The 24,710-nt window shown below is 29.0% G+C and overlaps 3 protein-coding genes across 8 annotated transcripts; 1 reads left to right on the top strand and 2 right to left on the bottom strand.

Annotated features, from left to right (window-relative positions):
* Window positions 1–52: 52 nt before the first annotated feature.
* Window positions 53–11,884, bottom strand: LOC101492784 (phototropin-1-like). 6 transcript variants are annotated; one of them, XM_027336183.2, is made up of 25 exons: window positions 11,746–11,884; window positions 11,619–11,659; window positions 11,396–11,474; window positions 9,785–10,359; window positions 9,496–9,678; window positions 9,322–9,413; window positions 6,447–6,753; window positions 6,162–6,369; window positions 6,004–6,074; window positions 5,621–5,727; window positions 5,240–5,289; window positions 5,029–5,133; window positions 4,715–4,774; window positions 4,544–4,633; window positions 4,090–4,166; window positions 3,717–3,801; window positions 3,485–3,565; window positions 3,280–3,383; window positions 2,992–3,041; window positions 2,590–2,696; window positions 2,376–2,486; window positions 2,057–2,108; window positions 1,425–1,537; window positions 773–913; window positions 53–484 (listed from the first exon to the last, which is right to left on the bottom strand). In XM_027336183.2, exons 4-25 carry the CDS (start codon window positions 10,345–10,347, stop codon window positions 380–382), a joined length of 2,862 nt encoding a protein of 953 aa, XP_027191984.1. In that variant the 5' UTR covers window positions 10,348–10,359; window positions 11,396–11,474; window positions 11,619–11,659; window positions 11,746–11,884; the 3' UTR covers window positions 53–379. The 6 variants fall into 6 exon arrangements, with proteins under 6 accessions (XP_027191984.1, XP_073226486.1, XP_012572775.1 ...); XM_073370385.1 differs by having other exon boundaries at window positions 11,396–11,659; XM_012717321.3 differs by lacking the exon at window positions 11,396–11,474.
* An 8,160-nt stretch (window positions 11,885–20,044) lies between these two features.
* On the top strand, window positions 20,045–22,828 carry LOC101493873 (uncharacterized). Its single transcript, XM_012717306.3, has 3 exons — window positions 20,045–21,118; window positions 21,505–22,047; window positions 22,503–22,828. Exons 1-3 carry the CDS (start codon window positions 20,201–20,203, stop codon window positions 22,620–22,622), a joined length of 1,581 nt encoding a protein of 526 aa, XP_012572760.1. The 5' UTR covers window positions 20,045–20,200; the 3' UTR covers window positions 22,623–22,828.
* A 4-nt stretch (window positions 22,829–22,832) lies between these two features.
* LOC140920906 (uncharacterized) lies at window positions 22,833–24,104 on the bottom strand. Its single transcript, XM_073369990.1, has 2 exons — window positions 23,602–24,104; window positions 22,833–23,258 (listed from the first exon to the last, which is right to left on the bottom strand). The coding sequence occupies exons 1-2, from the start codon at window positions 23,870–23,872 to the stop codon at window positions 23,071–23,073; spliced, it is 459 nt and encodes a 152-aa protein (XP_073226091.1). The 5' UTR covers window positions 23,873–24,104; the 3' UTR covers window positions 22,833–23,070.
* Window positions 24,105–24,710: the final 606 nt, after the last annotated feature.

Raw genomic sequence — 24,710 nt, 5'->3', positions numbered from 1 at the left:
TGTAGGTCCTGCTCTTATTAGACTGACATTTTATTTTTTTATAAAAATAATATAATTAACAAATTCCTTAACATATGAAAGGGTAAAAGTATGACAAGAATATTTTTTTTCAATAACAATAGACTCTGGTAAATGGTGATCTAGAAACCGAGACTTGAGACACATAATTAAAGTCTAATCAAGGAATATTCCAACCAAACATTGAAATATCACAAGAATTTACACGCCAAGAAGAAATATCACACTGTTCATAAAACATTTTACAGAATCAAGCCTTTGCCCACCACCAAAGCAAGTGCTGAAAATTCCACCAATTCCTCAATGAACCCAAATAAACTCATGGTGTATTCAAGAGTGTGGAGATTGACAAAGAGACCTTTCAAAAGACACTCATATCCTCTTGTCCATTATCTACATATTTGGCTATCTTTTCCTTTTCTTCTTCATTTGTACTAAAGAGAGGAGCATCAAGCTCAGGAGGTTTCTATTAACACAAGAAATAGGTAGATATTGACTATATGAAATAAGAGGATGAAGGAAAAACATGAACATCATATATCATATATACACATTAAAAACCGAACCGGCTAGACCTCCAATTCAATTGTTTAAAACCGTCCGAACCGATACGAAACCACGATCAAACTGCTCAAATAACTAAACTTAGACAGTATCAGCTCACAGTTCAAGCATTTGAACCGTCTGATTCAATTCGGTTTTTAACAACATTGATATAATTATACTGCTAGTGAAGTTAAACTTTTTATGTTACCGTGCATCTAACTAGGGCCCAGTTGATGCCCCTGAAGAAGGGATGGTTTTTGATATCATTTGCTCCTCCCTTTGAACCCAACCTGCTAGTCGGATCTCTTTGCAACAAGTAATATATTAACTGCTTTGCACTGAGACTTACCTGTATGACATTTAAGGTTATCATCAAATTCGTTTGCATACATTGATGATGCATGTAAACTTTGGAGGTTAACTTTATCATTCATGTGATGATGCATGTAATCAGGTTTCAAATATTGGTTTGCAACCGCAATTGTGGCCGAGACATCATGAGTTTTCATGTTTCCACAAATAAAATGCGATTACAATTAGTGTCAAATTGATCATATTTGATAATAATTCTATGCAATATTGAGGATCGCAGTAAGCACAACCGTGATTTAAAACCTTGCCCTTAGATGAGAATATGAGTATTTCATGTGAACTGTCCAAATTTATGAGCTCCATTAAGCCTATATTGTTATGTAAATGATTTGCAGCATAGTTTGTAAACATAGCATGAGAAATAGCATTGTGAAACTCTTAAATAATTGCATTCACCGATATAGAATCAATAAATTTGAATATTGTCTTCAATCTATTACCTCTTCTAATGTGAACAATATTAAGTTGTGCAGGGAGAACAGTTTCACCTGTTTACTTTTAGGAAATTTAAGATCCTTGTGGAGAATATTTGCAAATGTTCTTTGCCTATTCTTTCCCCTGAATGGTGTATACCCATAAAACATTTCATATAGAAGAATTCCTGAAAAGAGAAAAGTATTGCAATGAGGCTGAGTGATCAATGCTTATCTAGTTATCTATAGTATTTCAAATGTCTATTGATTAACTTTGTTCAATCATTCTCTCCATATAATAAAATCCACCCTATTAGAGAAAAAAGTAACAAAGACAAAGGTTTAAGAAAAAATGAAGGGTATTATAGCTCAACTTATAATAAAACACATGCACAACAAGTGTTAGAATGCTACTGTCTGACTCTGATTCAATTATGACAATGGTTTTTACTGATAGAAAACATAAATATATCCACGTACACATAATTATGACAATGTTTACACAAAATAATTTTGGGTTGCTGCAAATGATTGGTGATTTCTGAAGTGCCACTGCCAAGATAGTTGGGATATCAGTTATTATAGTGATACCTTTGTAATCTATTTCTTCATCAATTTTTACATTTTTGGTTTTCCAATTTGGGGTTTACTAAAACTGATTTAGTTTCCTGATAGCTTATATTTATTAAAACAATTGAAAAAATTACCAAGAGCCCACCAATCCACAGCACTAGTATGGCCTGAACCTGTTATAATTTCCTGCACAAGCATTAAACTGTCAATCACAACAGAGAGAAATGAGAAGAAAAATTTAAAGATGTTTCAATAGCATGAAGGCATCAACTGATCAAAGTTGGATAAAACAAACTGTAAATTCTTCATCAAGTATGAGTTCTATACATCAGAAATCTAAAAGGTTCAACTTGATCTTTCAAATTATAGTGTGTGAGAATGTTAACTATGTCATGCATGGTTCTATAAGAATTTGATTAACAGCTAAAAAATATTATGTCCAGAACAACAAACCGGAGCTATGTACTCTTCTGTGCCAACAAACGAATTTGATGCTCTCATCGGTTCAGCCATGAATATTGGAGCCTGTTGTTTCTTCTTGTCATTGATGGGTGAAATTAAAAGCTATAAAGAATGCAACCAAACACAATTATTTCAGTGGAGTTAAAAAGCCATATATTACATGTACATAGAAACTAGATTGTCTTAGATTTTTTGTCTGAGATACCTGTGGTTTGCATGATGTTAAACATGACAAATCAAAATCTGTTAGAGACACATGTCCACTGCTTTGTAGTAAAACATTTTCTGGCTTCAAATCCCTATATATTATCCCTGTGAATTTTCAACAAACAATATCATCATATTATAATGTTGATCTAATTGGTGTGCATATGTAATGATATTTTAAGTGGCAAAGAGAAAAGGATAATATAATTGCTACTAGGACAAAATGTTTTAGTATAACTATAAATTATTTCAGCCTGATAATATTATTCATCAAGAGGTTTGGAAAGATTTTGTCAATTGAACACAAAAGAGAAGTTAACAGCAATTATTGTCATCGTTAATAATATTGGCAACAATTATTTTCATCATGTATTGATTGTTATTGACTATAAGAGCCTACCTTGACAGTGAAGGTACTCCAATGCAATAACTACTTCAGAGGCATAAAATCTATTAATATCACAAGCATCACTTAATGTCAGTAACATGAAAGTAGAAAAACACACGTAGGTAACATTGTTGAAGAAAGATAATCTGTTTTAATAATGAGTATTGAAAACTATGTAATAAAGTCGAATTAAAACAAATATAAAAAGAAAAGGTTCATAACAATATTTTTTATTATCTTAAACTCTAAAATTATGATATATATATATATGCATACATAGGCTGCACTTGCATAATATACCTCACTGCATCTTCCTTGAGAACCTTTGCTGGCTGGCTTTCAAGTAGCACGAATAGTTCTCCTCCAGGACAGTAATCAGTGATCAAACAAATATGTGATTTGGTCTGCAAATTAATCAAGTTTCAAGGGATAGACAAATTCACTTTATAATAGTAAATAACTTTTGTATTTAATAACTAATAACCATTTTACTTTGAAATGTTACCTGAAAGGAAGCATATAATGCAGGAAGAAAAGGGTGGTCCAACATGTCTAGGATTTCTCTCTCTGTGCAAGCTCTATGCACCTGTTGTTAATGTCAAAAGTGAACCAATAGGTTAAAATTGACTAGAATCAAGGGATAGTATAATGATGTACTACCAAAATGATAAGTATAGAACCAAACAACTAGCGGTTAAAAGGAAAACATAAGACATGTAAATGATCATGTTCAATACCTTGTTACGATTGAGCATAACACCCTTCTCCATAGCCTTCATGGCAAAATGTTGATTAGTTCCACATAGCTCCACCAGATGGACACTGACAAGTCGTATAATAATGATGAACATAGAAATAATTCACATCACAGAAATCAATGTGATGAAATTCTAATTAAGGTGTTAGAATTTTAACTATTGAGTATTCAGCTAAATTATAGACTAATTTATCTACAAGTATCTTATATATTCCAATGAAGAAAATTATTGGACTTGCTAATTTAAAAGCACCCATTACAATTAGATGGTTAGACTTATAATTTGTGCAACAATTTAAGCACATTTGAGATGTTGGATATTTGAAAAGAGAAACAAGAGATAGAAAAAAAACCTGCCAGTGTCCCCTGATCCTAAAGGTTTAATTGGCTTAAAATGCTTCAAGCCTATCTGCTCTCCACTATCTATGATCTGCAAAACCATGGTCACATAATCAATTGGCATATACTTGAGATATTGCAAAAGTAATTGGGAAGAAAATCCAAAATATGACAGTCATAAGGAACAAAAAGGGATCTTTGATGTCATGATTTCCAATAATCTTTGATACAATACGTCGTTTAAAATACTGGCCATTTCCTAAAAAGGGACTGTTTACTTTCTAAAAACATTTTCAGTTTTATTTTCAAAATTGTGTTCGTCTTAATCTACTAGTGAGATGGAAGACTTTCATAGTGAGTAATTATGTTCATAGGTAATTAGTTGAAGTGAAAATGAAAACATGAAAGTATACTGACCCAAAAGAAACTCAAGAAAATATGACATAATTTCAAATACAAATGTAGTACCTTTTGAATAGCTCTCCAAGCAGCTTCATCCCTCCTATGAGGTTTGGGGTGAACAACTTTTGAATGATTTATCCATAGATCTTCTGGTTTCTGATGGTAGCCACAAGGTTAAGTAAGAAAAATCAATTTTCAAAAGCTTTTTAGAGAATAAAGATACTAAAGAAATATTACCAAATTAGCATCAGGAAGTTCTCTCAATGCATCATCAACATTTTCTGCAGTTTTTTTGACCTGAGGATGGATACAAAAACAACTTGTCACAACATGGAAAATATTAAGCATAATAAATTGGACAATAGTACATCTGAATCTTTCTTTTTGGTCATACTAGGCTTAACAGTTTTAACTATTCATATGAATTGATTGATTTTATAGACCTTCAAATTTGAAGAATATGTTAAAGAATGTCAAAACCAAAAGAAAATTCTGAGATATCAATTAGCAATATTTATTAAACTAACGAAGCACTTGAATAGAAACCAAACCACGTGTTCTCCCTCCTTTGCTGTATCTTCTGCAATGCGGTTGTGAAGAGGCTCTACATGTTGACTACCATCAAGTTGAACTCCAATAAAATACTGTACTTCTCCCTATTAAACATACAAGAACAAGAGAAACAAGTTGTTAATCTTTGTTTCTGTGGTAAACAGAACATAATTAACTACCAAAAACATAAGTCATTTGGCAAGTCATTACCTTCTGATCACGCATTGGCTGCAAATGAAACAGGTTCCAGAACTTTTTACCTGGATTGAGCACATATATATTCAAATTCAATAGTATGTGGAATAAAATAAAAACAATATTGAGCCTCCCTATGATAAATAGACTAAGAGAGAGATTCAGGATTTGGAAAAGGCAAAATATTTTGAACTGCCTTTCTATCTACCAACATTCATATAGGTTAGTTATTCAAGAAAAAATAGGAGACATTTGACATTGACTATCCTGTAAAAAAATCATCATTAATTAGAGCTAAATAATGCATACTAATGAATCATGTAATACCAATGAGCTAAACAATTCCAATATTAAACAAATTAACTTATTACGTAGAATGAACACTAAAGAGCTTACCACTCTTTGTATAATTAATGAGTTGCACGGTAACTTCTGTTTGATTGTCAATAGCCTCTCTAATTTTTTTCACTGTTGTAGGATCAGTTTCAGGTCCTTGCAGAAACCTGTATCACCAAATAGCATAATAAATAAATAAATAAATAAATAAATACCACAAAAATTTGTACTCGTGCAAAAACCTTCTAGATCATTTCCATGTATATCAATCTTTGAGAAAGAAATTTAAATTTGTATAAATGACTCCCATGTCACATTAGTATACTTCCTAGTTCCCATGCAATCTAACAATTTCAGAGTTAAGTTTCCAAAGCCTTTTGATGATTTCAATTTTTATTGCAATGATATATTTATAAGCTAAAATCATATATATATGTATGTACCTGCAATTTCTTCCCAAGATTTCTTCACGAGTATACTCTGTAAGCTCTAAGAAGCTATCAGAAGCAAATATCTGAAAAACCAAATAAAAACTTTACCCTCATACACAAATGATGACATACAATATATATAGAAAAAAGAATATAAATTTATTTCTTACAATGGGGTTATCAGGTAGCCTTGGATCAGTAATGACAAAGTTCTTCTCAATACGTTCGAGTGTGGTAGCAAGATCAAGACCCTTTCTCTTTTCCCTCTTTTGTGTAATTTTGTCATCAAAACTATGAGGCATCTCATCATCCTCACTGCCCTCAAAGCTATCCTCATCATTGAAGCTTTCATTGTTTGACTGAGTTTTCTTGATGAAACTGCAGAAGCATGTATAGATATATTAGAAATTTGGAAGAAAAAAAACATTAAAGGAGAAAATAAAAGAAAAGCATACCCCATGAAAGAGCGGCGACGAGAGTAGTGGTTTTTGTGTTTGTTTTCGGGGATTGGATGCATTGAATGAAAAGCGTCTCCTCGTGATCCTGAACCTGAATGTGATTTGCGTCTAAATGAAGAGAAAGTAGCAACACTCTCAGATTTTCTTCTTGATGAATTGGGTGATGCAGCAGCAGCAGCATGTTGTTGTGTTGTTTGGTTTTTTATGAAAGGACGGTTTGCTGATTCACTGAGTGCCCTCGGTCGTCTGCTCACTGCTTCAACCAACTCACTAACTGAACTGTTCGCCTTCTCTTTCTCACGAGCTACACAATTACACTCAACCTCTGTTATACTACTACTCTATCCTTCAAAATTACAGACTTAGATATGTGTGTAAGATACTTCAGAATACTTATTCATCAACATCAAATCTTAATTCATATATTTGACTTATGAATATGATACAAATTTTATGATTTTTTTCCCATATATCTCCTCTTTTGAAAATAAGATTTAAAATATTTTATTTTAAAATTAATATATTAAAGTTTTTTTTTTTTTTGACATTCAGGATGTCACAAAAATCATGTGAAATATGATTTTTTTTTTTCTTAGTTGCATCAAGTTTTAATTAAATATGGTATATCATAACATGAAAATCTACCATGAGGTCAACAACATGAAAATCTACCATGAGGTCAACATCAAGCGTGGTATTTATGATAATTGGGACTTAGTTGGAAAAAAGAGATTAAAAGTTGGAATTAACGTGAAAATTATATATTACAAGTCATTTCGTATAAAGTATTTTATATTACAAAACAAAATATATAAATTAGTCTTAGCAACACACCAAATTATGTTTTTGTGATCTTCATTTGCATCCGCTAGTATATCCTCTTGTCCACTCAACCTCTCAATCAATCCCACAAAATCAATCCATACACCAAACAACTATTTTTATTATCGTTACTTAAAATTTGATGTTTTTTCTTCTTCTCATTTAATGTATTTTGTTAGATGTTATTAATATAAATTAGTTTTTTATTTTTATTATATTTTATGTATTAATTCAATATATATTTTATTTCTTATGAAAAAAAAAAATGTCTAGATGGTCGCATCTCCGCATGAAAGAAGGGAACAAAATTCATATTTCACATGGTTGTGTCTCTGTCTTGCGATCTCTTGAAGGTCTAAAAAAGTTGAGCATTTTAGTATATTAATTTCAAAGTAAGGTATTTTCAAAAAAATCAAAAACCTGAAATTTATTGAAGATGATAATTAATTATCAAGATTTTGTTTGAAGATAATGATGAAATTTCTGAATTTTTGTAAAAAAAACAAAATATTATTTATATTTTAAGATATAAAAAATTAAAATTATTTAAAATTAAATAAATGATCAATTTAAAAATAAATAAATAAACGACTGAATTGTTATTTAAAATTAAATTAAATGATTGCATGAGATATTAAAATTAAATTAAAATACTATAAAAAGTATCTTGTTTATTTTATAAAATAGTTTAGAGATATACAATGAATCTTTCGTTGGAAAGATAAAAGCAATAAAATAAAAGGGAAAATTATAGTTGCCTTATGTACATAAGGTATTCCACTTAATTTATTGCATTTTGAAATATTTCTTACACAACTTTTCATATTTTGTAGCAGTATAACTTTTTGCATAGACTAAAAAATATTGTTTTTACTCAGCAATATAATTTAGTTTTTGCATTTTGTAGGTATTAAAACAAATATTTTTATTATGTCAAATTTTTATATTTTATAGAGACTAAAATTAAAAATTTAATTTTGTCGAAACTAAAATTGAATTTCTTATATTTTGTATGGATTAATTATATGTGTAAGCTTAAAGCTATTTTTTATTATTCCGTTGCAAAATTAATAATGTTAGACATTAGAAATTAAATAAAAAACATTTGCATGTAATTTAAACTAATATTTTATTTTATAGGAACTAAATTTTCTTATATTTTATAGAAACTAATTACATATTTAAATATAAGAAGAAGAAAAATACTATTTCTTAATTATATTGGTCTAATTTTTTTTAAAATAATTGTCATTTTGTTGTTGCTTTTGACAAATGAAAGACACAACTAATACACAAATTAAGTCCATTTAAAGTGTCAACCTCACTTAATATAATATATAAAGCTTAATTGTAGTTTTGGTCTCATATTTTTATAAATTCATAAAATTAATTTTCTTATTTTAAAATTCAATAATTTTAGTAATTCTATCATATTTTTAAACTAAAAAATGACGATGTGACAAAGTTCAAATAGTGCGGCATACGATATTATAGTATAGAATCATTTTAGATGCATTAATTATTCACGTAATTAATTAAATTATAAAAAGAATAATTTGTAAAGTCAAAACAAAATTTTTTATAAGATTTTACTGCAATTTCATGAATGTTAGTTATTCCACGTTATCGTATACCATATCATTTAAAATATATTAAATTGTCATTTTTTAATTATTAATATTAGACTTTTGTTGATTACATAATTCTTCTTCTAGTTACATCCAAATAAGCTATATAAACTTAATTTACATATCGTACGTGAATTTAATTTATTTATTATATACATAAATTTAATTTTATGTGAATTTAATTTAAATAAATAATTTATTTCAATGTAATTGGACAAAACAGAAATAGAACTAGCAACAATATTAATATTATATGTGCATGTACAATATATCATAAATAATTATAATATGAACATTGAATATAATTCGGTGATTTTATTAATACGTATGCGAATTGGCTTGATAACAACCATGCTTCACATCTCTATGATTCTATGTAACTCAAAGAAAACAAAGCTAATAACTTGTCACTTTACACATACCATCATATCGAATCAAGGATTCGGGCAATCCATTGGGACGCAGCATCTTCTCCTTGGCCCCCTCTGTATGCTTGCTAACCTCCACTTGCATTCTGCCATGCATACCCATTTCCTTTAGTACATTAATTATATATGCAATATTAAAAGCAGAAAATATAATTATAAGATAGATACCCAATAAATTTGAGGAGTTTGCCATGTTCGTCCTTGATAGGGGAAATAGTGAGAAGGTTCCAAAAGGGGGTCCCATCCTTCTTGTAATTCAGCAACCTTCCACAATAACTCTTTCCAGCTGCTAGCGCCTCTCTTATCTTTGCCACGTCATTCGAATCTGTTTCTGCTCCCTGCATAAATCGACTGCACCCCCATCCATAATTCTCAGCGAATATAAATTACCATTTGCTAAATAGACTATTTTTTTTTTAAATAAATTAATAAAAAGGAATAATTAATTATAGCCTACCAGTTTCTTCCAATGACCTCTTTGGAAGTATAACCCGTCATCTTAAAAAACCCGGCACTAGCATACATAATCGGGTAATCGGGTTTCGTAGCATCTGAAACAACAAACGTCTGTTGAAACGCCGATAGAGCGTCTCTCAAATCCTCCGAAACTCTCGGTATTCCCCGTAACTCCTTTCCCTCATCGGAACACTCACCGGAGCTTCTCACCGAGTTATTCGAGTCTCTCCTCGAACTACCAGAGTTTCTAACCGCCACTCCCTGTGGCTTACCTGTCTCCGAATCAGTTTTCAGCACTAATCCCCACTCCGCCGCTCTCTGCGCCGCCGCGGAGCCTGATTCGCCCGAAGTTGGCGGAGGATTTGTTTCCTTGAGCGCCATCCAGGAAGTTGCGACGGTGACTTCATCGGAATTGGAATTGCGCGTGGGAAGTGGAGTTTCCTCGGCGCGTGAGTGTATCAGAGTCTTCCACAAATTGTTTGGATTTGGATTCTCGTTCTTCTCAGATGAAGAAGGATTAAACACTTCAAGTGAGCCACGTTGATCTCTTTGAAACGCTTCCATTACTCTTACTCTCTGTTCCGTTATTCGTTCATATATTAATTAATTTATGATACAAATTATACTTACTAATGATAAATAACTGCTAGAAATTGTGCATTTTCAAATTGTTTAACTATCTGAATCAATTTTATTAAAAAAAAAAAAAAAACTATCAGAATCAATATACACGAACATGCATATATCTAATTATCTATAGAGTGGGGAAGTGTTAGTTGTTGGAATGCGGTGTGATATGATGTGGGAGGGAATTATAATTATACGGAGAATGATATTTTAGCTTATCTGTGACATTTTTGGGGTTTGAGTATATATATATATATATATAAGCCTTATTTGTTTGGATAAAGACTTAACTAAGAGTTTGCATAAGTATATTTACTTAAATTATTTCTAACAAAAAATAAATAGAGCCAAATTATTTTATATGACTTATTAACTTGCTATTTTTTCTGTCATAAAATATAAATAAAAAAGTAAATATATTTGATGTAGGTATATGAATATTTAAAGTCAAATAAGTTTTTTTAAAAGAGTATGTGTACTGATTTGTGAGATTTTGTATCAAAATGAGTGGAGGAGGTGAAATTGAATGAAGGTCTTTTAAGGGGAACAGAAATTAATGACATTAAAGCTGAGACTAAGACAGTGTCTGGCTTGGTAGTTTGTTGATTGTGTTGTGTCAGAACATAGTGTCCACGAGGGCCAGATAAATCCCTAGAGGAGAAGACAACTTGATGATAGTAAATATAATTTCATAAAAGCTAACTTTCTCTGTCATTGTAATTGATGAAAGCTTTGCATAACTAAGTTTTGATTGTTTAATTGAAAGAAAACTCTTCACCAGCAGAATTTATAATCAACTATAACAAATAAGAAATTCCTAATTTTGCATGATTTATAAGGTAAACGTATAAAGTAACATGTTTGTAACAAAAAAAGTATAAAGTGAGATGGGAGAATTGTAGATAAATATGAATTTAATTGAAAATATGTCATATATAGTGTATTAATAATGCATGATCAGACTACTGGACTAAGACATACATACCTCAAGTTGAACTGTGGTGGATCAGGAATTCAAAAATTGGAAGCTGGTATATATATGGGTTGTGAACTTTCTGCTAATTCTTCAATAAATTAAAGAATTTGCAATATATAAATAAGGAGAATATTTCTAGATCTAGCTTATAATGGCAGGAGGGGGACAAACGGACGAAAAAAATATGAAAAGATAATTCGAATAATTGTCTGAAAGGTTTGGGTTTCCATACCTATGTATCAAAATTTCACGTGGCTCTCTCATGCACAAGTCCTAAGAGAACATTAGAGTCATCAAAATTTTACTGTGTTGAGAAACCAAACCTTGACATCCTCTGTTGCTAACCTTTTAAGTCTTACCTTTCAAATTCAATGATTTATGATGTGATAATTGACAGTCTGGAAAAGGGTTGTCAAGAAAGAAAAGCAACAAGAACAGATCAGAAGAGTACACAACTGCTTGTGGTTCTGTTTCTGAGATTGTGGACTTATAGCAGAGGACAAAAGCAAAATTAAACAACCAAAAATGGCAAATATCTAAATCTACTTATCTATCACTTTTGGGTATGGACAAAGTTGAATATTTGATATTATATACCCACTATATTTTTACAAGAATATGGTTTTAAATTGTGGTGTTCGGTTGCGGCAGTATCATTATCTTTGATAGTATGAAAAATTACAGTCAATTATGAGTGACACAGCCACACGTTACAGTTGCACTATTGTCATATAATCATAAAAAAACTTTCACATAGCAATTATAATTGATGTTGTAAACATTTTGATGAAGTTTAATGAAATACATGGTCAGGAAGATAGGCTTGAGAGGTAGGCACACGCCACACGGGACCATGTTGGTAGATGCTGAACACTTCACACGACCACAAATAATTTTCAAGATTGAGTTTTTTGTTTAATATTTCCCATAAATGTGGATTAATGATTACCAGCTTTCAAATAGTTGTCAAATAGTCGGGAAATGACTGATTTTTTTTATCTAACTTGTTCAATTTCACATGACATGATTGTGAATGATCAATCATACCTATAATTAGGATTTTGCATGTATGGTTTTTAAAAAAAATTAGGTTAAATTAGGTCCCTTAACTTAATTTTAGGTAATGTTTTAGTCTCTTATCTTTTTTTTTTCTCGATTTAGTTCTTTATTCTTAATAATATCAAATAAAGTATGAAAATATGAGTTTATTTGAAGATTTGCGTTACGGATTTGATGGAATTTGTATTATATTGAAAAATATAATTAATTTTATGAGTTTTGATTGATTTTTTGTATAGAATTTTTGTTTAAAAAAGGATAACGTTGTTGAAATTTTAAAACATAAAATATCAAATTGTCATTTAAAATTAAAATAAAGGACTAAGTCGGGAAAAAAAAATAAAGGACTAAAACGTTACCTGAAATAAAGTTAAGGGAGCACAGATGTAATTTAGCCAAAAAACTAAATTATATTTATTTAAAAATTTAGATTTAAAATCAAATACATTATTTAATTTAAAATCGATTGTAAAATTGGTTATAGTTAAATAACCGATTTCAAGTAAAAGAATCGGTTTTAAAAAATTTAATTTTAAAATTGATTTTTTTCTCAAAATCGATTAAAATTTGATTATTTTTTAATATTTATTTTTAAAAAATCATTTATTCATAGTTTCAAAACCAGTTATTTTAAAAAAAATCGATTATTTTTATAAAATGAAAGCTCAATAAAAAAAATATACATCAATCATACAATTGCTTTATCTTGTGATTAAAATTGAACATGTTCAATTACTTATAATAACTTGTGATTAAAATTGATTTATTATTAATTTCATAACACCACCGATTTTGATTCATAGTAGTTCCATAAATTGTTTATTACTAAAGCCGTAGAAATACAAACACTTAAACTTTCTTTGATCAAATTTAACAATTACTGCACCATAATAAAACCGTAGAAAATAAAAACACTTGAAAGTTTGATTCCAACACCGAGATGGACACCACACCACCACCACAAGATTTAATAAATTTAAAATATCTAATGGATTTAATATATTAATTTTTATATTGAGCATTTATAATTAAATTATGTTTAAGCAATTTCTAAATCTCAATATCATTTCCAACGTAATATATTAATATAACATTTTGAGAAAAATTCATCATTTAAAGATCAATAATTTAAGAAATTATATTTAAAATATTTAGTCTATCATATTTTAGTCTTCCTCAATAAATATTAAATACCTTAATTCATTAACTAATTATCATACAGTATCGTTGATTAGTAATAAATAATTGATTAAATGAAGTTAATAATATCTCAACGAAGTTAGTAATAAATTATCGAAAAACGCTGTCGGGTGAAAGATCATGGAGTGATGGCAAAATCAAAATCGTTTTGGAGATTTAGGATTTTTGGTAGTTGAGTGTATAAAAATCAAATTCAAATATAAAATATAAGTAGATATTCAATCAATTCATATATAAATTGAATTATAATCATATTATTTTAACCACATATTCAAAATGAATTTAGATCCAATTTTGAATTTGGTTGCACAACCCTACCTAAAATAAGACCTCAATTTTTGTTCTCACATCAACTATTCAAAAAATTACTAGGAACATTGCAATTGCAAAAACTATATTCAAGGACAAAGCAAACATAGGAACATACACAATTGAACTTAAATTAAGTCAACTCCCCCTTGCAATTTATCTATGATGGTTGTATGATACGAGATTTGGGTGAGCTAATAACTCATAACTAAATTGCAACTCTCTAACATACCTTTTTCTTTCTTTTTTTAATTGTCGATTTCAAAATTATATTAACTACTTTTTTTTGTTAATTATACTCTCCAAAATGTTAGTCTGTTATTTCAGTTGTATTGGCTTAATTGAAAGTTAGCTGTAGTTAGTTTGTGTTAGTTATTCTAACTGATACTATGTGGTTAGATGTCTATATATTGATAAGCAAACTTGTCATTATTCAGTTTAATGAAATGAAAAATAAAATTCGAGTTGTGTGAATAATATATATCTCTCATAGATCCAAATCGATATTTGTGTTCTTCAAGTTCAATTGAGGCATCGGTCGACAAAAAGTTTGGAAGCCGAGTTTTTAAATTTTTAAAAGATAAATTAAATATAATATTTTATTATATATTAAAATTTTAAATAATAAATTTGTAATGTAAACACATATAAAATTTACAAACGCAACAAAAGACAGAGAATAAATTATAATTGGAAGATGTACAAATTTTAGAGAGATGAAACCACGGATATAATATATATTGGTGTTGATTTTAATTTAAAACTAAATAAACATAATCTCTATTGATTTAAATTAAAAAAAAAGAATTAAATTAAATTAATTGATTTCAATTTAATATTTATATCTTTCAGATTATTAATTTAATTTTTATATTTTTTAAATTATTAATTTGATTTTTATATCTTTCAGCAAATTACAATACACAGTTAAAATTTAGTTTAAAAGATGTAGCGTAATTTTTAATTGGATTTGTCTGTAAATTTTTTATATAAAAAAAATTGTTGGAAATGTTGAGATGAATATAGCACCTCTAGTTCCAAGCAAGCTCCTCCAACGGAGGCATCTACCTTAACATTTGGAAAGAAATACAAGAAAAAATAAGTTTAAAAGTGTATCTTTTTCGTTCAAAATTTGAACCAATTATTTACATGTATTTAAGATTTTTTTTGTTTATATTTTATTTGAGATATATTGAGTTAGTTAAGAAAGTAACTGTAATTAGTTTGGGTAAGTTATTCTAATTGATTTGTGGTTATTTATCATCATTCAATCCAATGAAAAAGTATTAATTTTCCTTTCTATATCTAGTCATTTGAATCTCTCATAAATCCAAACCTATCTTTGTGTTCTTCAAATTCAATTTAATTCAATGGAGGAGTAAAAATTGATTATAAATGTGTAGATATAATTTTCACATATTTGTTTGATTTTGAATAGAATAGATTTTGGTTCAACAATTGATTTTAATTATAATTTAGAATTTATAACTTTTATCTCTATAATTAATTTTTAAGTTGTCATTTATCATTTAACCCACTTTAACATGAATATATTCAAATATAAAATTATTTTACTTTCAAGTCACTCACAATCAAATGTTTATAATCATTCATTTAAAATAAGTGTTTAACACCATTGAACCAAACACACACTATATGAACGTGGAGTTGAACTGAAAAATTTAATTAATAAATTGAACATGATATTAATCAGCCCTTTCATGTGTGACTAGAAATATTATTAAGTGAATTTTTTTATATAAAAAAAGAAAGTAATATTGTTACGTGTACCCTTCACTGAGTCAATTATAAAAGCGAATTAATAAAATTATGCAAGCTTATTAAAAAAATTGGATTGGAAAAATATATGAGTGACAAGTGAGTGTGTGACCCTATGTGGAGTATTGGGGATGAGGACCCATAACCACGTGAAGTGCTTTGGTATGGACAACATTAGCTTAGGTTATTGATAACTTCGTTACTTTGAAGCGGTTCTGTTTTAGGCTTAGATCATTTTCAGAATCAGAGCTCAAATGGTATTTGTATTAATGGGTTATAATTAATTACATGGGGCTCCCCAATGCCTATTCTTTATATATGTAACATATCAATCTGTATATCTCTCAACCTGTAATTGTTGCTCTTAACTCGTGACAATATCTTTCCATTATTATTTATCCTGATTCTGGTGTCACATGGCCACAACCGCATCGATATCTTTAGAGCATCTCTAATGGTGAACTCAATATAGGTTCTTTAGATGGTATTCACTGTGCCACATCATCTTGAAGCAATTCACTCATTTTCTAGTATAACGGTGGACTCAACATGATTCAAGTTCTACTATGCCACATCACCCTAAATCAACTCATTCATTTTTACGGTTTAACTTTTAAAAAATCATATTATATTCTATTACTTTAATTTATACATTAATATTTAATTTTATTATAACTTGAAATATTAATTTAAATGGAAAAATAAATAAAAAAGTACGTTAATAAAAACTTTAATAAACTTATGTAACAAAAATTGTGAAGAAAAAGTATGAGTAACAAATTATTTTTATTAATGAGCTAACAATCGTAATTAAAGGAGAAAAAAAAAGGCTAACGGTGGTATATTAACTAAAAAAAGCTAATGGTTACAAAATTATTATTATTTAATAAATTAAAAAGAAGTTAACTGATATAAATTAATAAAAAATGATAAATTTATTACTAATAAATTAATAAAAGGTAGTGATTATAATTTTATTATTATTAAATTGTGAAGCACAGTCTGACGATACCGTGATGACACATTGGCACAACTCCAACGTTTGAACCCACAAAATATTGGAAGTTAAGTAATTCCACGCTGCGGACGAACTCATTTTCACTCCTGTTGGAGATACTCTTAGTTAATCTACCACAACTATTCTTGAGTCTTAAAATTATAATCTGTATATTAATTTTTAATTTATATTTTAAATTAATAAGAAACAATTTTATTTTAAATTATTAAAATATTAGTTAAAATGTTTTTTCTAACAAATAGTTCTTTTAGAAATGTCGAACTACCACATTTGTTTCGCCATATTAATGTCATGTCACACTGAACTCAAAACATAAGTTTTATTATGATTAAAAACTTGCATTTTTACGTATATTAGATTCCTCACCGTGTTTATTGATTTTAGGGTTTTTGACAATAGAAATTCAACACGTATAAAATGTATATTTTTAACTTATATTAAAATTGTGTTTAGTATTCTGTAAGATATTGTATTTTCGTGAACAAACCACAATATTACTTAACTTAATACTTCAACACTTTTAATCAAGTTACTTGAGATATGGTACATTTTGATTATAGACAATTATTTAAAGAAATAGTTTCATAAATCAAAATGGTGTTTTGTTCAATAAACGAGAGACATCTACCGATAGATTATTTTCACATATATAATAGTAGAGTCTAAAGCCCAAACCTGTAAATCAAGAATTGCAGGTCTTTTTAAATTTTTTAATTATATTTTTAGGCCTCAATATATTTAAAAAAAATTATGTAGACCATGTATTTTGTCAAAAAAAAGTGTAAAAAAGTAAACCAAATTGAAATATTATAATTAAAAAAATTCTACTTTTTTTTATTGAAAAATTACTTTAAAGTTTTTTGTGAAGTAGATTAAGTGGTGGATGGCTTAGTTAAGTTACGTGTATTACAAATTATCTGTTTGTTTAAAATTTTAAAAAAAATGATTTTGAATTTATATTTTTAAAAATGATTTTGTTAAAAATTTATTTAAAAATAGTAAAGTTTTTTAGATTTATTTATTATCAATTAAAAAAATTTTGAAATTCAATAACTTAAATATTCATTATTAGAAATTTTAACATGATAAAAATTACATTTTAAAAAAATGTATCTTTCAAAAATATTTTTATAAAAAGTTTCTTAAGATAACTTTTTATTTTAATTATTTTTTAAAATTTTATTATCTAAAAAAAGTTATAAAAAATAAATAAAATACTTAAAATCATATTTTAAAAAAAATCATTTAAACCAACTTTTCATTTAAAATTTTATTTTTAAAAAATATTATAACAAAAAAATAAATACCATAAAAATTATTTTCAAAATAATTTTAAACAAACAGACCCTTTATAACTCTCTGATTGTATTTCTTTTGGCTAGCTAACTTACCGTTCAGAAAGAGAGGATAAAATCCATGTAAACAACATTTGATATTTGACTAACAAAGATCGATATTCATTGGTGACCTTGTTAAGAGAACGATCAACTTCATATGCGAATTTCTGGGGAATATCTGGTTGCACGACAAAGCGGTGGAGCTTACGCACAGTAATAACACCATCGACTTGCTGATTTCATAACAGATAGGTCTTGTCTGATAGTTTGCTGGAAAATGTCTGAATAAATGGGTGTGAACCTTTGAAACAAAGAAGCTACACGAAGTGGTCCATCTTGGATCGTTTGGGTGAATTATCAAGTGATTCTTGATCTAAACTTGAAGAAAAATTAGAGTTCAACAAGAGGAACGATGAGTCGGTGATGCAACATAGATCGACTAACTGATTGCATAATTGATAGACTTTAAAATAGGAAATAATATTATTAATACATAATAATAAAAAATAACATTAATATATATATATATATATATATATTGGCTTGTCAGGTCTAATAGACTTTTTTATAAGCTTGAATCTGACCTATTTAAATAAATAGGCTTTAAAATAGTCTGAACTTAACAACTTTTTTTATTAAATATGCCATATTAGACCATAAATAAACCAGATCATAGATCTCTGAAGGACGGTCTAACCTATTCTCATCCCTATTTATAGTGGATATTGAATAAAAAAGATATTTATATAAGGGGGAAGGATATCACATTATTTTAGAGCTGATAGTCAAATAAAGCATGCATATTTGTCACTAAAAAATGCTATTGACATGACAAATGGGATTTAGAAGAAAATGTGACACATCTTAAGTAATGTTAAGCCTATTCCACTAATCAAACAATAAAATATTATAGTTGCAATGAAAACGCTTCAGAAATTTATATGAATATGGTAAATTTAACAAATGTGATTATATTCTTGGACATATGACTGACGTTAAAGAAGAAATAAATATTAATGAAAAATGAGTTCATATAATTAAAAAAGAAAGGTACGTAATGAGAGTTAAAATGACGTAGCTCAAAATCGAATGAATGTGAAGTTGATTGAAAATAGAAATCCTTTGAGTTTGTGATAATTTATCTTTTATGATTTTTTATAATATCCATTCATTTATATTATCAAACTCTCTTTAAATGGTTTATCTTTTATTCATAATTGTATTTTATTTTTAAAATATCCATTCATTTATATGATAGTCTGTAATAAAATCAAAGTTCTTAAAAATATATTTTGCGAAATACAGTAATGTATACTTCTATACTATATTATATATAAATGGAATACTTGATTTTTGTGTGACATTTTTCTTTTAATTTTACCTTTGATTTAAACTACTTTATTTCTACTTTTATATTTATTTATTTAATTAAATAACTAAAATTTTAAAATATCTATGCCTAAATATGATATAAAATTTTGGTATAATAATTTTTCTTCCAACTTTATCCTTTGTTTCAATTATTTATATTTACAATTTTTTCCTGTTGTTACTTTTATCAAGAAAATCCGACAAATGAGTATATTAAATTAATTTTTTTAACCACTAAACAATAATTACCAAACAACCTTTTTTTAATGAAAATTACCAAACAGTTCTAATTTTTGTTATTTTGAAAGGTTGTGTTACTTTTAAAGCTCATATTTTAAATATTTCAATGAGTTCTTATTTTTTTACTTTTATCTGTAAACAACTTTTAGTAAAACAAATAAAGAAACTTGTAAATTGAATGCCAATTGCCAAACACACCAAAACATGCAATTTTTTCAACACTTCCATTTTAACCGCATTCAACTTCGCCTCGTCGTGTAACAAACTTCACATTTTTTTGACAAAATAACAAACTACACATAAAAGAACACAAACACACACAAAATATAGTAATACCATCTTTCACTCTCTTTAGGGCGATCCGAACAATTCTGAGATTAAACTTTCTTTCTCCATTCCAACACATGGAAGCAAAAATAGTAACTCGACAATTCTGAAAGAAAATTGAAGAATCTGAAGGAAAAAAAAAACAATTTACATCAACTTAACTAGAACAACCAAATGCAATCTTCATACAGGCAACGTATCATCCCTTGGTTGATACTAACCATGATAATATCATACATTCTTTACTCTTCCAATCTTCTTTTATTAACCAATCGAAAGCGTGATTGTTCCACCACCGTTCATTTAGATGCAGCCACTCATGAACAACTTGAGATGATTGGCACTGGTAATTTATCCACAGCAACATCTTCTATCATTGAAAACACAGTTTTAAAAGAGACGAAAACGAAAACGAGCAAAAAAGTAAAGGAGGAAGAAGAACAACAAGAACAAGATGAAGAAGAGTTGTCCATTGATGAGTTGTCTCAAAGACAAGACACAGAGGCCAAACACATTGTTTTTGGGATAGCAGCCTCATCAACTTTGTGGGATATAAGAAAGGAATATATCAAAGTTTGGTGGAAGCCTAATGAAACAAGAGGGGTAGTTTGGTTGGATCAAAGAGTGAATACACAATCAAATGAAGGGTTACCAGAGGTTAGAATTTCAGGGGACACAACAAGGTTTAAATATTCGAATGTTCAAGGAACAAGATCTGCTTTAAGGATTTCAAGGGTGGTGACAGAGACATTGAAACTTGGGATGGAGGATGTGAGATGGTTCATGATGGGTGATGATGATACAGTTTTTATGGTTGATAATGTTGTTAGAGTTCTTTCTAAGTATGATCATACTCAATTTTATTATGTTGGAAGCTCTTCTGAGAGCCATGTTCAGAATATACATTTTTCTTATGCTATGGCTTATGGTGGTGGAGGATTTGCTATAAGTTACCCTTTGGCGAAAGAGCTTGCAAAAATGCAGGATCGTTGTATTCAGCGTTATCCTGCTTTGTATGGTAGTGATGATAGAATGCAAGCTTGCATGGCTGAGTTAGGGGTTCCATTAACCAAGGAAGCAGGGTTTCATCAGGTAATTAATTAACATTCCTAATAAGTCAATTCATCTCTATTAAAATTAATAAATTATATGTCATTTGGGTATAGATCCTATCTGTTTCACATAAATAAATTGAGAACTCTGTTGGTATAGTTTCAGAGTATAAAGTACATTTTTTGAAAAAAATGCAATTTTTACATGTTTTTTAGGCTATCTTTTTTACATTAAGTTTGTGATGAATATATATATATATATAGCACTGCCCATTTACAAATATTAGCATAAGTTTGAAGTGCTTTATTTTTTTCGATGGAGAAAAACTACAGTAATATCAATAACTAGGGTTGATTGGTGACTTAGATTCTGTATTTTTGGAATGAATTGAAATTTGCCTATGTATATCTTTGTTGCTTATGCAGTATGATGTGTATGGGGACCTATTAGGCCTTCTAGGAGCACATCCAGTGGCCCCACTAGTGTCATTGCACCACCTGGATGTAGTGCAACCAATATTTCCAAAGATGAACAGAGTACAATCCCTGAGGCACTTAATGAAATCAGTGAAGCAAGACTCAAGTAGCATAATACAACAATCAATTTGCTATGACAAAAAAAGATATTGGTCCATATCTGTTTCATGGGGCTATGTGATTCAAGTTTTGAGGGGAGTGTTGTCCCCTAGAGAATTAGAGATGCCAACACGCACCTTTCTCAATTGGTATAGAAGAGCTGATTACACTGCATATGCTTTCAACACAAGGCCTGTAACCAAACACCCTTGTCAGAAAGCTTTCCTTTTTTATATGAACAGAACTCGTTATGATCCTGTTAAGAAGCAAATTGTTGGTACTTATTCACGTTACAAATCTAAACCTCCTTATTGTCGGTGGAAAATGGACTCACCAGAGGATATCGATACCATTGTAGTTTCAAAAAGACCAGATCCTCTTCGTTGGCAAAGGGTAAGGATGTTTTGAAATTTAAATTACTACACTAGGCATACAAAATATATATTGAGATTCAAATATCACTACGTAACACTGACACCTTTGATCGAAAGCATGTCTCGACATCTGATGCTAACACAACCCTCACACTTTGATTACATTCAAATAATTCATTTTTTCAAATTATTATCAATGTCTACGTGTCAGTATCAATGTTAGATCCAATGTATGTGTTAGTGTTTATGCTTCATATGATATCAAGGAACCTTATTTAATTCTTTCCATTATATACTTTATTTACAATAAAATATAAACAAAAGATATTTGAAAAATTGATATATCTAACCTATTTAAATTAGATATATCAAGTTTTGAAATACACTTTTTGCTTATATTCCATTCTAGAAGAATTACTACTTTATTAATATTTGAAACATTTTAGTGACCAAATCATGAACTTGTTTTTGCAGTCACCAAGGAGGGATTGTTGTAGAGTTCAACCGACACGTAAGGGAAAAACAATGTACATATGGGTTGGCAATTGTCGAGAGGGAGAGGTTAGTGAATTGATCCTTAAAGGTGGAAGTTGAGCTTCAAAATTCTAATTATTGTTTTCTTAATCTAATTTCTTAGCTGTATTTGCATGAGAAAAATCCACAGAACACAAATTGAAGTTGAACAATTGTCATTGTTCATAATGTCACAAGCTACAGTTCTTAATCCCTCCTCCCCTTTCCTCTATGTAATTGTAAAGTCAACAAAGGAGACTAAATTGCATAGTTTTTTTTGGAATGCATTCTATGTGAGAAAGTCATTATTCTTCTCTAATGAAATGAAAATTACCATAGTTTCATTTCAACAAACCGAAAATTCAGATCATATCTCTATTCTATGTCATCTAATAAGCAACCAAAAGGAGAATTGACTAAAAAAATCTTCAATCCTTTGGTATATTTGTCCTAGTTAAAAAATTGTTGCACCGTGGGAGAGGATCTGAGTTCAAGAAAACAGTATTTGGATCCTCTACGGTTGTTGTATTCAGTTAGGTGAATTTGCCGGGGGCAAGTACATTTCATCCTCACCTGAAAGATCTTGATGAATTGAAGGCATTGGCGAAGATGCAGCAACGGCGAGTATGGTAAGATCAATTCGAGTATGATCGTTTGCAAGTGGTGTATCAATTTGTCTTATCGTTGTAATTCTACCATCCTTGATCTCCACATCAACTGTTTTAAAAAAATATCAACAAATTGAAGTTAATCATAAGATCATCTTATCAACAAAAAATTGAAGTTAATTATATTAAATTCCTAAAAATGCTCAGTGACAATAAGATTTAATTACACTTAATCTTGCACTTGCACATTAAATTTCAACTTTCTTATTCTATTTCTGTGATTTTTTTGCTTCTTGTTTATGGATCACAAACCTGAAGTCAATATCTCTAATCCGAAAATTTGAAAACAAGAATGCGGTTAATCAGAAAGCGTAAAGAATCAAATTATGATAAGAACAAAAAAGAAAGCGCGTGAAATATGTGATTAGGGAACGAGCGCGTGAAAACGGTACCTGGAAAAGAGAACCACCAGAGAGTGAAGAGACATAGCACTACAAGCAAGGGGATAGCGTGAATCAACTTGTCTGACGGTGGTGAACGTGACCGCGAAACTTCCCTCCTTCCGAAGGCGGTCCGTAAGTGATAAAGAGGAAGGACGTCGAGCGAATCATCATCGGCGTTCCTTCTCCGTTTTGCGTTTTGCTGCTGTTCTGCGCCGATGTTGATGGCTCTGTGCTCGTCGGATGAACTTCTCGAGTTTGAGGTTGAAGATCTCTGCTGCATTTTGAAAACAGAGAGTGATTGAAGAAGAAGAAGAAGAAGAAGTTACGGTGCGATTCAGAGGAAAATTTGTTCGGAGATGGAGGCTTGCGATTTGTCTCTTGGTTGGTTTGGTTCGTTAGGCACGTAACAGAATTTTGGCGGGAAGAATGGAAGTGTTTGCTCGTGACACGCACGTGCTTTATGCTCACATTACGTAGTTTTCATTCTTGCACGAGAATATCAAATATTTAGAAGAAAAAAAAATTCCACTATGAATTCATGTGTGACTCGTATGCATCGATTAATCATTAATCCTTAATCGATTTAAATATTTGAAAAATGTCATGTCAATTATATTCATCAAAAAATAGTTTTTATTTTCATTAAAAAATTATTTTTTGAAACTTCGTGACATTTTATGAAAAACTCATCGATACAATGTAGTGTTGTTGATTGTAAATATACGTAAAGATTTAAATGATTTAGTTTAACTTTTAAATTTGAGACACTTAGTTAAAGTAAATAATTATTAAAAGATTAAATTATATAAAAAAAATCTATAAGTAATCAAGTGGATAACTATAAATAAACATTTTTTTAAAAAAAAATACATGCATTGCGATAAATGATAATTATTTTTTTTCTAACTACCTTGTTGATTAAATTTAGAAGCAATGGTTCCTCATAGGTATGTATATAAAAATATAACACTTAAATTTTCTTGGTGTAACTAATTATTAGAATTGCAAAAATTAATATATTTTAAAATTACCGTATTTTAATTTTATAAAAAAATTTAAATTATCATTTTTAAAATATTGTAAATATTAAATGTTAAAATTTATTTATAATAAAAATA

The sequence above is a fragment of the Cicer arietinum genome, chromosome 6 (genome assembly GCF_000331145.2).
Source record: "Cicer arietinum cultivar CDC Frontier isolate Library 1 chromosome 6, Cicar.CDCFrontier_v2.0, whole genome shotgun sequence".
Lineage (NCBI taxonomy): Eukaryota > Viridiplantae > Streptophyta > Magnoliopsida > Fabales > Fabaceae > Cicer > Cicer arietinum.
Note: the sequence above shows the minus strand (reverse complement) of the source record. Positions and strands in the feature narration are given on the sequence as shown.

What these genes read in the sequence shown, in the direction of transcription:
- LOC101492784 (XM_073370385.1), bottom strand. Translation starts at nt 10,347, where the DNA reads ATGGAAGCGTTTCAAAGAGATCAACGTGGCTCACTTGAAGTGTTTAAT. An exon ending in GGAGTACCTTCACTGTCAAG is followed by an intron (nt 2,697 to 2,991) that starts GTAGGCTCTTAT and finishes GAAAATTCACAG; the next exon opens with GGATAATATATAGGGATTTG. An exon ending in TAACATCATGCAAACCACAG is followed by an intron (nt 2,487 to 2,589) that starts GTATCTCAGACA and finishes CATTCTTTATAG; the next exon opens with CTTTTAATTTCACCCATCAA.
- LOC101493873 (XM_012717306.3), top strand. Translation starts at nt 20,201, where the DNA reads ATGCAATCTTCATACAGGCAACGTATCATCCCTTGGTTGATACTAACC. An exon ending in AGGAAGCAGGGTTTCATCAG is followed by an intron (nt 21,119 to 21,504) that starts GTAATTAATTAA and finishes TTGCTTATGCAG; the next exon opens with TATGATGTGTATGGGGACCT. An exon ending in ATCCTCTTCGTTGGCAAAGG is followed by an intron (nt 22,048 to 22,502) that starts GTAAGGATGTTT and finishes TTGTTTTTGCAG; the next exon opens with TCACCAAGGAGGGATTGTTG.
- LOC140920906 (XM_073369990.1), bottom strand. Translation starts at nt 23,872, where the DNA reads ATGCAGCAGAGATCTTCAACCTCAAACTCGAGAAGTTCATCCGACGAG. An exon ending in CTGGTGGTTCTCTTTTCCAG is followed by an intron (nt 23,259 to 23,601) that starts GTACCGTTTTCA and finishes TTTTTAAAACAG; the next exon opens with TTGATGTGGAGATCAAGGAT.